A 13,865-nucleotide genomic window follows, 5' to 3' on the forward strand; every position below is an offset into this window, starting at 1 on the left:
TTAAGGATTATTAAAAAAGTATATTTTCTTGTTAAACTATTTGTTGTTGTTGTTGCTAAATCATAATTTTGTTAACTTTATCACAAAATTAAAATTTAGAGACTCTTATTTTTATATTTAATTGCAATTTAATAAAATTATATTATAGTTTAATAAATTATTACATTGCAGTTTGCTTGTGTTGTTTATATTCACTTTTGTTTAAAGCATAATGCCTCGTAAATATAACAAGCATAGTGTTGGAAAACGTGCATACAACACCTGTTCTAATACCATTCTTTTGAAAGAGTGTATAGGTGCAATTAATGAAGGTATGTCTATTCGTCAAGCCTCAAAAAGGTTTAGTATACCAAGAAGCACTATACATAATAAAATGAAGTCAAAGCATAAAAAATGCATTGGTGCACCAACCATATTTACTTATGATGAGGAGCAGTTATTTTCATCTAGAATCAAGGTCATGTGTGATTGGGGATTTCCATTAAATAAACTTGATGTTAAAATGTTAGTAGCTGGTTATTTAAAATCGCAAAATTGTACTGTAAAAATATTTAAAAACAATATTCCTGGTGATGATTGGGTCTCAAGTTTTATGAAACGTTCACAGTTAACCCATAGAATAGCGTCAAATATTAAAAGAAAACGTGCAGCTATAAACAAAGAGCAATTAAAAATTCATTTTGACAATATTAGACTTGAGCTTGAAGGAGTTCCACCTTGTAACATTTGGAATTATGATGAAACAAATTTGCGTGATGACCCTGGAAATAAAAAAGTTGTTATGAAACGTGGAACTAAGTACCCTGAGAGAATAATGATTAGCAGTAAAGCTTGTTTCTCTGTAATGTTTTGTGGAAATGGTGTTGGAGAAATTCTTCCACCATACACAGTTTTTAAAAGCACACATTTATACGATTTATGGATAAAACATGGTCCAAAAAATTCTCGCTTTAATAAAACCCAATCTGGCTGGTTTGATGAAAATACTTTTGAGGATTGGTTTTTTCGAACATTATTGCCATGCATCAAGAAACAAACTGGGAAAAAAGCATTAATAGGTAACAATCTCTCCTCCCATTTAAGTCATAAAGTTATTCATTCTTGTGAAAAACATAACCTTAGATTCATATGCCTTCTGCCCAATTTAACCCATTTACTTCAACCTCTTGATGTTGCATTCTTTGCACCATTAAAAAAAACCTGGAGAAGTATACTTCTGGGTTGGAAACTTACTTCGCGTGGTAAAAAATATGCAACGTTACCAAAAGAAGATTTCTCTTAGCTGCTGAATGATTTAATGACATCCATTAATGAATGTTCGAGAAAAAATTTAATCAGAGGATTTAGTGCTTGTGGTTTGGTGCCATTTAATCCTAATGTTGTGTATATCAAATTACCAAGTGAAAACGTCTTAAGTCCTCGTAAAGCTTTAGACCAGAGCCTTTTAGACATTTTAAATGAGTAAAAAAATGAAGGTGGTGATAAGAAAGATGTTACACAAAGTAAAAATAGAAATAAAAAAAATATATCCAAAAAAAGACTTAAAATTGAACCAGGAAAATCTATTTCTGTAGAATACAATAGTGAAACAGAAACAGCATCTGAAGGTGAATCAGTCTCTATTGAATTTATGATAGATTACTGAAGAGATGCCTAAATTTTTTTAAAAAAAACAGAGTTTATGTTACAAATTGTTTGTTTATGTTACAAATTGTTTGTGTTACAAATTGACGCAATTTGTGTTACAAGTTGTGTTATACAAGTTTTGTTACAAATTGAAATAAGTTGTGTTACAAAGAGTTTATGTTACAAATTGTTTGTACTCTCTTATTTTTTGGTTTTTCTGACATTTAATAAAAAAATAAAAAAGATTATTTTAGCTACTATTTTTTATTTTTTTTGGTTTTCTTTTCTTTTATTATGTTATATAAAGATTTGTGTTGCATGCTACGAAGAATACGTGATATTTACCAAATTAACGATGCCCCTTAGTATTGTTTTAACAGCCATCATAAGATGACATTTAATTTTAACTTTAGAGAAACATGTTTAATTTTTTTTAGTTGATTAAGGCGTCAACATTTGCTAACATTGGTCAATTTGAGGCGATTATTTTAGCAAAGATATTATTTTTTAAAAAACTAAAAAAAAACTTTTGCAAAAAAAAAATGTTTTCCTAATTCTTTCTTTTTATAAGTTAAATGTTAATATATGAGGCTATTGATTAATTGCATTGAGACGTTCTTGCTTCTCCACAACTTATTGTATTATATATTGTATTAGGAGTTTTGGAAATATATAAACTTAGAGACAAACTTCGAGAAAATCTACAACTTAAATATATTCTTAAATAATACATGGAATATGAAAACTTTTTCAGTAGATTTATGTCTTCATTTTTTAGCAGAATTATGTTTAATGTCCTTTTTTCGATATTTTGAAAGCGTAACGTATTAATGTTATATATTTTGCAAAATTTTAATCCAAATGAATCCAAGCCTATTTATTGAAAGTAGTAGGAGCGCGTGTAATTAAATAAAGAATTTTGAGAACCACCTTATTGTATGTTTTGATCCTTAATTTAACCATTAAAGAGAGGATTCTAACCTCTTTTTTTTACATCGTTTTAGTATTACCAAAATTATGAATAAGAGATCGTCCATAAAGTACGTACGCTCGGAGGGGAAGATGGGTTTGCAAATGGCGTATATGTGATGGGGGGATGGGGGCAGTGAGTAAATTGTAGAAATAAGGAGACACTAAATTAAAAACTGTCATAAAATGTTGGGTGGGTGGGTTAAAAGCGGAGGTACTTTTAGGAAGCCAGAGGGAACTCAAAAAAGCGTATGGCAAAATGCGGGGAAGGTGAGGCTGGAATAAAAGCGTTCGCACTTTATGAACAACCCCTAAGTGTAAGTGAATAAGTAATACCAAAAATATGAATAAAACAATGATTTTTAGATTAGTTCTTAAGTGCCAATTTAAAAATTATCAAAGCTAAAAAATTTTCAAAAAGTGCAGTTAAGTAGTTTGGCATTAGACACGTCCATTAATTTATCATGTAGATAAATTTAAAAATTTTTTTAAATGTATTTTAAACGCATATATTTATTTAAAAAAAGCTATTAAAAAATAAAATGTTCTTTAAACTGTGACTAATTAATGTAAATTATGTTTGTAATGTAATTAATGTAAATTAATTTTTTTATTGTAAAATAAATGAAATTTAAATGAATGCAAATTTACTTTTTTCCTTCCTGTTTTCTTCTCTTTTTTCTTTTACTTGATCTAGCTAACAAAATTACAACACCTTTACCAAAGGTACCTTATACAAAACCCATTTAAAGAATTTTATTGCCTTGATATAAGAAGGCATTATTGAAAGCAAAGTATACACTTGGATTTTTTTAATTATTATTATTGAAGTTTCTACTGAGAAGATACAAAAAAATTTTGATCCTTTTTAACTATAACGATAATTCGGTATAATATAATGAAAACTTTTTAAAGAATTTAATTTTATATATAAATAATCAAATAAATTAAATTGAAGAAACTTAAATTGGCGGGAAATATTTAGAAGTTTTGAAAATTTACAATCAAAATATTGCTAAATTATTATGTAAATATAGCTAAATCAAATTATTTTTAAGGTGCTTCACCATTAAATAAGTAAAAAAGTTGGTTTTTTTAAATTAAGTGAAAAATTGACAGAAGTCTCACAAAAAAAAAAAATACATATGTAAGCTCAAAAACATAAACTTTCTTTATTATTCTGGGTAACTATTGTTGTTTATTTAAAAATTAAATTCTATAGAAACGTTGCTAAGGGGCAATTTTCTTGAAGTAATTTTTGTAATTTGTACTTATTTACTGAAACGAATATTTTTAGCCTGGTGGCTAGTATAACCAATTATAAATTAATATTTATCTTTATTTTCATTTTTATTAAATATATTTATTTTATAAATTAATTTTTATTTTCATTTTATGAAAAAATGAAAAAATCACTTTTTGTTCTCACAGTTTCTCAAATATTTTAAGATGTTGAAAGTTTGAAATTTTTCCAAAAAATTTTAAAATGAGTATGACTACAATACGAACCTCGTCATTCAATTAAGTCTCATCCTTTTTCTGTGACTGTTCCTAAGTGCTCCGAAAACTCTTATTTGTCTAGTTTTTTTTCTTCAAACATCAATTCTTTGGAATTCGCTTCCTTCATTTTGCTTTCCTGATTCATATAATTTGCAATCCTTTAAGTTGTCCGTCAATCGTTACAATCTTCATCTTTTCTGTTCCAGTAACTTCCAACTCTAATTAGCGTTTGCTTGCAACCTTGTTGGAAGCGAAGTTGTTTAAAAAAATAAAGTTAGACTGAAGCAATTGGTTTTTCTTTTTCTTTTGTGTTTTTCTCAAAATGTGATTTTTTGAAACGGTGCGATAAACAACTTTTTTCAAATAAGTGTAAGACCTGAAATTTGGTACACTGATTCTATTATATATAATCTATTGACTGAATTAACATTTTTATTTTTTACTTTTTCGGTTCTTTAGTAAATTGGGCTTCTGTATTTTGGATCAAAATTTTGCTGCCATTTTGAATTATAACTTAAACAAAAACTTTTCAATAAATTTTTATTCTTTTGATTCAGCCGATTCAACCACTGTATCTCTAATCCTTCTTGAGTAATTTATCACAGGGTAGATGCCCTTTTTTTGGTCCCGCGGACCAAAAAAAGGGCAATAAATTTAAATAAAAATTCATAGTTAGAAAAGGTTTTTATATTGTTGCCAGATACTGAGTTTTTTGTTAAAGAATTTAAGGATTTAGTTTTCAAGGTAGACTACCACCTTAAAAACAGGAATCATTAAAACAGATATATCAGATCACTTATTTAGACCAATTTATTATTTATTATTTAAAGTTGTAAGAACAGTTCAAATTTCTGTAACCTAAATCTACGAGATCTAAATTATAAAATTTCTCGGGAACAAAAATACCCAAAAAGTGTGTTTCCAGCCCGAGTGTGACGGCATTTAATTAATAAAATAATCTTTTTTAGAATATTATAATAAGTTAAAATTCTTTAACAGGTTTTTAATTTTGCCTAATAATCTTTTATCGTTCAAAAATCACGACCATGTAAAAATTCTACCCTCACCCAAATGAGGGGGGTTATAAATTTGACACGATCATAACTAAAAGATTATTAAATGAAACTAAAACATGTTGATGAATTTATAGTATATGAGTTTGTTGTATTATTTAATTGCCCTCACACTCGGGATGAGGGAACACAATTTTTTGGGTATTTTTTTCCCCATGCTCCAACCACCGCAATGTTAAAAAACTTGAAACGTACTGAAAGAAATACTCGGAAAAACCACACAAAATTAATTTCTTTTAAAACTTTTAATAAAAACTTTTTGCTAAAAAAAATTTATAAAAAATTTCTTTAAACACTTTATTGATTGCGACAGTTGCCCACCTTTTCGACGCCGTCTTTACAGCCTTCATTTTTTACAGCCTACAGCCTTTATAGCCAACACCTTAAAGAAAAAGAAAATCAAGAAACCAGATACATGATTAACGGGTGGTTACTAAAAATCCGTAATAACTTTTTCTGAATTTTAAATGCCACAAGCTAAATATTTTTTTTTCATGCTTATATCCATTTTAAAGCTTATTTAATTCTCTATAAGTTAATTTACTTGTTTTTAATAATAATTAAGATAATTAATAATGATTAAGAAAATAATGATGGCCAAGCAAAAAGAGGTAAGAAAACGGATTTACGAGTTCTATTCGAATAACAAATTGCAAGGTAAAAAGTTCACAGTAGCTCACTTCAATGAAAAAATTCCAAGAAGCACTATCTATGATATAATCAAACGTGTTGAGAATGATTCTAGGCGCAAGAGCGCCTTTTTTTTTTTTTTGGCTTGTGGCTTTTGTAACGATCGGACGTGTTTTTGCAACGTGGTAAAAAAAAAAAAAAAAAAAAAAAAATTAAATTAAATTAAATTAAAAAATTATAATAATATAAAAAAATAAAACAACAAATCTACAAAAATGACAGTTACATTAGTGGAAATTAAAAGAATGATAAAGGATATGTTTGAGGAGTTTGAGAACAAAATTGAAGAAATACTGAAAAAACAAGAAAAAATTTTTGCAAATATAATCAACGCTAATCTAAAAATAACAAATCAGCGTCTTGATAAAGTGAAAATGATGTCGAACGACAATGTTAATATTATTAAAGCTATATCAAAAGATGTGGAAGAATTAAAAACGAGTTTAAATTATCATGAAGAACTTGTTGAGAAGAAGATAAAAACCGCCGTTAACACAGTGGATAACTATAATATAAAAATTATAATGAAACAAAAAACAATAAAAGTGAATTTACATATGTAAAAAAGAAATTAAGAGAAATGGAGGACAGGTCCAGAAGAAACAACCTAAGGGTGGACGATAATGAAACCTGGTGCGATAGTGAAGCGAAGGATCTTAAATTGTTTGATGAGCAACTTGGCTTAAAAAGTATAAAAATTGAGCGTGCACATCGCACTGGACTGAGAAACAATAAAAAACCTAGAACTATTGTCTTAAAGCTATTAGACTTTAAGGATAAAATTGCTATCTTAAGAAAGTCATCAACATTAAATGGAAAAAACATTTACATTAATGAAGATTTTTGCGCAGAAACAAACCTAATAAGAAAGGAGTTGAGAGAAAAAATGAAAGTGGAAAGACATGCGGGGAAATTCGCTTACGTATCGTACGATAAATTAATCATTCGGGATTGGAATCAAAAGGAAAAGTAATTTATGTTCTTAATATCTTCTTTCTTTTTATAGTTTATATTTGTATATCTTTTTATATACATAAGTGCTCTATTTTATATTTTTACGAATAAAAGAAATAAGTTTTCTAAAGGAAGATAGAAATAAAAAAATTATAATAAAAAAAAAAAAAACTTTAAATATTTTAAATAATATTTATTAAAAAAATTAAAAATGGTTTCGAATATGACTGAAAACGAAAATTACTTCGAAAATAGTTCATTTCATGTTTTTAGATTAAATAATTTAAACACGCTCGATGAGCACGATCCTGATAAAATTTAAACACGCTCGATGAGCACGATCCTGATAAAATTATATTTGATGACTATTCATTAATGAATACGGAAGCACAGTATTTATTTCCGGACGAAATAAAGCAATATTTATCGGATATTGAACCTTTTGAGAACTTATCTCTTCTTCATCTTAACATAAGAAGCGCTAAAGCAAATTTTGAAAACTTTAAAATATTCTTAGAGGAAAGCAATTTTATTTTCAATATAATTTGTTTAAGTGAAACTTGGCTAACTGATGATGCATTTAGCGAAAGTTGTAGGTTTGACGCAATTCACTTACAAAGAAAGTCTAAAAAAAGAGGTGGTGGTGTTGTTATTTACGTCAAAAATAGCTTGCGGTTTAAAATGCGAAAAGACATGTGCATATATGAATGCAACGGCGAATTTGTTTCGATTGAAATAGTTGATGATAAAACCAAAAATATTTTAGTAACCTGTTGTTACAAACCGCCAAATGCGTCCACAGAAAATTTCTCAAATCATCTCCAGAATATTATTCAAAAAGTTTCTCTAGAAAAAAAAAACTGTTTGTATTAGGTGACTTTAATATTAACGCCCTAAATTATGATATGATATAGAAAGTCAAAACTTTTACAATGATTTATTTCGATATGGTGTGGATATTATTAAAGCAAAATATCAAAAAGTATTGGCGTTCTATATCAGTCACGGGATTTACTTAATAAGCATCATGTAAAACAAATCTGTTTCAGTTTTATACAAAGTTACTTGAATTACGCGAATATTGCGTGGTGTAGTACATCTAAAAGCAAGCTTGAAGCACTCTATCGAAAACAAAAACATGCCTTAAGAATAGTAAATTTTAAAAATAAAAACATACATGCAAAACCACTGTTCGAAATTATGAGCATCTTTACGTTATACGAGATAAACGTTTATAAAATTTTATGTCTCATGTACAAAAGTAAATTTCAACAACGCCCATCAATTTTTAATGATCTTTATGAAATAAAACCTAACATTAAGTTACTTTACGCAAAACAGGCTTAATTGAACCATTGTGCAAAACTAAACAAGAACAATTTAAAATTATGTATCGTGCTCCGCATATCTGGAATAAAATCTTTGCAAAATATAGTAATTTACAAGATGTAAACAATATAAACTGCTTTCAAAAACTAATAAAAAAGAGTATTTCAAAGTATAAAAATCTTATTAATGATTTATTTTAAACTGCTTTTTTTTGTTTTTGTTTCTTTGACTGTTTGTTTTATTTGTTCTTGTCTTTTTACATTGAATGTTTTTGGTGTTAACACTATTTACCTTAGGTAATTAAGTTTTGCTTTTAACAATATTATAGGAATTTAATATTGTAAAAACATAACTAGTACAACGGTTCTTGATGATAAGACTTAATGGTCTTCTGCAAGTTTCCCGCGTTTTTATATATTTTTGTATAACTATCTCTTATTATTTTGTCTTTGATTTTTTTTTTATATTTATAACTGGATTATTTTTGAAAGAATAAGAGTATCTTGTATTATATTACGGAATTTAATTGTAACAAAAACGGAAAATTTAATAAATAAATAAAAAAAATAAAGAGTGCAAGGAATTGGTTGTGTAGCCAAAACCATGACCACTAAGGGTATCAAGCACCTGAAAACCATATTTGATTACAGTGATTTAGTTTCGATTAGGCCAGCTGGTCGAAAATATGGATGCAGTCATTCGCATATCATTAAAACTCTTGCCAAGTACACTGACATTAAAAGTTATACAAAACAGGGTACACCTCATCGACAAGAGAACCAGAATAAGCAAATCAAACCCGGCATTGATCGTCTTTATTGTGATTTTAAAGGAAAATTGGTCATCCTTGACAACGAGTCTTACTTTACGTTGTCGCAATCAACAATTAATGGAAACAGCACCTACTACTCTAGCAACAGAGACAAGACTCCACCAAGTGTTAAATATCGCAAAAAGCGCAAGTTCGAACCCAAGGTACTTGTCTGGCTGGCCGCTTCTGACAAAGGTATTTCAAAGCCATTTTTGGTCCCCAGCGGCCTTGCAGTCAATAAAGTCATCTATGAAATTAATTGTATAAAGAGAAGATTAGTTCTGTTCATCAACTCTCGCCATGCCGATGGCAATTATATATTTTGGCCGGATCTGGCGTCATCGCATTATGCCAAAACCGTGACCAACTGCTATGAAACTCATAACATCAATTTTATCAAAAAAGTTGACAATTTTTGAAAGTCAAAGTGTATAAGAGTAACTGGCGAGCAAAAGACGTGAAGCAACAACAAACCAGAATAAAGCTTTGCCTGAAAAAAATTGATCTTAACCTTGTATTTTCATCTTTTGGGTCAACTCGTGTTAGAGTTGTCTGAATCCAAAGAAACAGACTGGTTGAAGACAAAGTTAATTAAAATAAATAAATAACTAAAAGTTCTTTTTAATGATTACGCAATCTTTTTAATCATTACGCAAAAACTTTTGACGTGAACGGACGTGCTTTTATAAACTAAATTAAAAATGGCTAAATTTACCGTTTCTCAAATTAAAGACCTGTTAGATATTCATGAGAATACTTTATTAAAAATATTTTACGAGAAGTTTGATAAGATGGAAATTAAGCTATTAAATCTTCAAGAAGAAAATACAAAACTAAAAAAAGAAACTAATGAACTAAGGAAATCGGCGGAGTTTCTTAGCGAGAAATATGAAGCAATTGTTCAAGAACTTTCTGAAATGGAAAAAAAGCCAAACTTAACATCAAACCAAAATGATATTACAAACGTTGTTGTCAAAGACAAACTAGCTGAGTTGGAAGACAGGAGCAGAAGAAATAACCTAAGGTTTACGGGAATTGAAGAAGATGAAAACGAAACGTGGGTATTGAGTGAGGAAAAGATTCAAAATGTTTTAAAGACAAAACTTGGATTTAAAAGTAATGTTGAAATTGAACGGGCGCACAGGACAGGGAAAAAAAGTAGCGATGGAAAATAGTACAACAGAACCATAATAGTTAAATTTTTAAACTACAAAGACAAAAAAACTGCGTTGGATAACTATGTTCAGTTAAAATTGTGGAACGATCGATTTTACGTAAACGAAGACTACAGCGAAAGAACTTTAGATTTGCGAAAACAGTTATTTAAGGGGGAAACCCCCTCTAAATTTACCCAAATTTTATAAAAAATATTTTTATTTATTTATGCATTTTAATGTATGCAGAATTCAAAATTATTTGTTTATTTACTGATTTTAATCATTAAATCCTTCAAGTTTAGCATTTTTTTAAGGTACCTTAAAATTTATACCATAGCAACGCCCATAGCAACGGTGTAGCACCTTATTAAAAATCCTAATAACTCATGTGTATTTTTAAATAGCTGCAGTAAAATGCTTGGTTTGGCTTCTTTACTTATCCAGCGAGCGAAAAAAGTCTGGTTTATCAGGTTAGATTACAGTTTTCTGTTATTCTGAAGCTTTTAAAGTTGTCAATTTTCTTAATTTTTAAAAAAATTGGTAAAGCGTGTAAAATAAAATCAAGAACAATAATTAAAAAAAGGAGGAGAGGTTTCTTAGGAAAGAAATTTAACAGTCTTTACAAAGAAAATATTGAAATGGAGTTAAATGATAATCTTTCTGTAACAATTTTGATTGATTCAAATAATACAACTGTCAATAATAACTCTGTAAATAATGAATCTGGATTAAATTTATTTTCTACATCTGTATCTGCGAAGAAGGTAACGCCAATTAAATGCTCCAGAGCTTTTACAAGAATAAAAATATCTGGATATAGGATTATAGATTGCTCTATATTATCTGATATATTTAGTGCTTTAGCATGCCCTCAATGTGGCGAGTGTTCATCCTTGTCATTGTCCGAAAAATGCAAGACAAAAAAGGACTTGCCTCAAAGTTACTTATCAAGTGCTTTAACTGCAAATATAAAAATGAGTTTTATACTTCAAAACAATGTAACAGAGGATATGATATTATTTGTAGAACAGTATACGCAATGCGTGCACTTGGACAGGGACATTCTGGTATAAAAATATTCACTACTTTAATTAATAAGCCACAACCAATGACTCAAAATAACTCTGATAAGTTAGCTGTGAAATAAGGTGCTGTCACACAAAAAGTTGCTAAAGATACCATGTTTGATGCAGTAGCAGAATTGCGTAAACATGTTGCTAATGATAAAGTTTTTGATGGTGTGTCGTGTGATGGTACTTGGCAGAGAAGAGGCTTTTCATCATTAAACAGTGTCTTTTCTGCATTATCAATGGACACTGGAAAGGTTTTGGATGTCGAACCAATGTGCTTGTTCTAAAAAGGTTGCTTTTTAAAGAAAGATCTTTTAAAAACAAACCCTACAGCCTATGCCCAATGGAGGAACTCTCACATTTGTGAAAACAATTACAAAGGATCTGCAAGCGGTATGGAGACCACTGGTGCAAAACGTGTGTTTTTAATATCTATTGATAAGTACAAACTGCGATATGTGAATTTTTTAGGAGACGGGGACAGTAAAAGTTTTATTAATGTCATAGATGCTTACCCTGGCATTCAAGTTAATAAGTTAGAATGTGTGGGACACTATCAAAAACGTGTTGGTACACGACTACGAAATTTAAAGAAAAGAGAAAAAGGTCTCGGTGGGCGTGGTTGTCTTACAGATGCAGTAATCGATCCTCTGCAAAATTTCTTTGGCGTTGCTATTAGGCAAAATGCTGGAAACTTAGCAGGTATGAAGGCAAGCGTATTGGCTGCATTATTTCATGTTGCATCTTCCTAAACAAATAACTTGCACTTTTCTCACTGTCATACCGGCATCATTAGTTGGTGCAAGTTCAACTTTGATAAAGCAAATAAAACCAACACTTACAAACCAGGTCCAGGTCTTCCAATGAACATAATTTTGAAAATTAGACCTATTTTTGAGGATCTTAGCAAAGATTCAGAACTAAAAAAATGTTTACATGGTAAAACTCAAAACGCAAATGAATCGTTCAGCAGTATGATTTGGGACCGATTACCGAAGACCAGATATGTGTCACTCGATAATTTGAAATTTGGTGTATACGATGCGGTAGCAAATTTTAATATTGGTATGAAAGCTTCAGTGTTAATTTTTGAACAATTAAATATGTTACCAGGTGCTTTCATGGTTAAAGGTTCCAATAAAATAAACAATAAAAGAATAAACAATCTAATTATAGAATGAATGAAAAGAATAATTTGAGGCGATAGTTAAATAGAGCAAAAAAATGACAATAATTTGGAAAAAGAGGGTATAACTTATAATCCAGGGAGGATTTTAAATACTGTTTTTTAGACTTAATGAAGTTAATGATTGCTTTTTTATACATTTTTTGGTGTTATTTAATAAAAAAATGTTGATTTGCTTTTTTCTCAGTATGAAGTATTTAAGACGCCGGCCAACATTGCTCGCCAACCATTCACGAGCCGTTTCTAAAATTTTCAGTGGTTGTTTATTAACTGGTATAGAGTGTTTTAAGTTGAATAGTTTTTTTTTTTTTTTTTTTACACCTGCTGTTTATGCTGTTTTAGTACCATATTATTGAATATTGGACTTTGACTTCAAAATACCTAATTTTATATTTTAAAAAAAAATTCTGTTCAACTTAAAACACTCTTCTACTCTATATAAACACCATATAAAAATTTCAACTTGGGTTATTTTGCTGTTTTTTGGTAATTTTTTATGGTTTCCATAGCAACATGTTACCATTTTATTTTTTTTTGTACTTTTTTCTAATTTTTTTTATATATGCTATTAATCTGACAAATTTTTTTTTTTCTAAAAATTGATTTTAAAATTAGAGAGGGTTTCTCCCTTAAAGAAGCAAAAGATTTGAGAGCCAAAGGTAAATATGCTAAAGTTGTATATAATAAACTTGCAACGCGCGACTTTTAAGAAATTCTTTTATTTTAGAGTTATTGATTTTATCTTTATTATTTATTTATTTTTAATTTTTATTGTTTTTAAATACAAAAATGGATTCAAGTCGCTCTAAAAATATTGACATTTTTAAATTTAATGATTTTATACTTAACAAAGAGTCCGATCCGGATCAAAGTTATTTTAGTGAAACAGATGCTTTACAAAGCAACTGCAGCTATTTTTATACTTTTGAAATAAAAGAATTTCTTGAGCGTGATAAATTTAATGCAATTCATATAAATATAAGAAGTTTAAGAAAAAATTTGAAAATCTTTTCAATAGTCTTGAGGAAAATCTAACTATTTTTAGTGTAATTTGCCTAACTGAAACCTGGTGTAGTTCTGCTGACTCAAATTTAGATAATAATTTTAAAATACCGGGCTATAATTTAATTTCATTAGGGCGGAAAACAAATAAACGCTGCGGTGGTTTAATTATTTATGTAAAAGAAAACCTACGGTATTTTGTTAAGCATGACATGAGTATTTCTGACGTCTATATAGAGGTTTTAACGATTGAAATATTAAGCAATAAAACTAAAAACATTGTAATTAGCTGTTGTTATCGCCCACCTACTGGCGAAATTAAAACATTTAGTTCATTTTTACATGACGATATTGTAAATAAAATCAACCACGAAAAGAAATTACTTTACATATTAGGTGATCTGAATTTAAATTGCTTTGAGTATCACGTCAAAAAAGACATTAATGGGTTTTATAATGGCCTATTTGAAAATGGAGCAGTTCCTCTAATAAACTAAC

At 28.9% G+C, this 13,865-nt stretch overlaps 1 protein-coding gene across 1 annotated transcript; it reads left to right on the forward strand.

The window, feature by feature from the left end:
- Positions 1-211: 211 nt before the first annotated feature.
- On the forward strand, positions 212-1,282 carry LOC136077076 (uncharacterized). Its single transcript, XM_065791589.1, has one exon. It carries the CDS (start codon positions 212-214, stop codon positions 1,280-1,282), a length of 1,071 nt encoding a protein of 356 aa, XP_065647661.1.
- The last annotated feature ends 12,583 nt before the right edge of the window (positions 1,283-13,865 follow it).

The sequence above is a fragment of the Hydra vulgaris genome, chromosome 02, assembly GCF_038396675.1.
Source record: "Hydra vulgaris chromosome 02, alternate assembly HydraT2T_AEP".
In the NCBI taxonomy this organism is placed as follows: Eukaryota; Metazoa; Cnidaria; class Hydrozoa; order Anthoathecata; family Hydridae; genus Hydra; species Hydra vulgaris.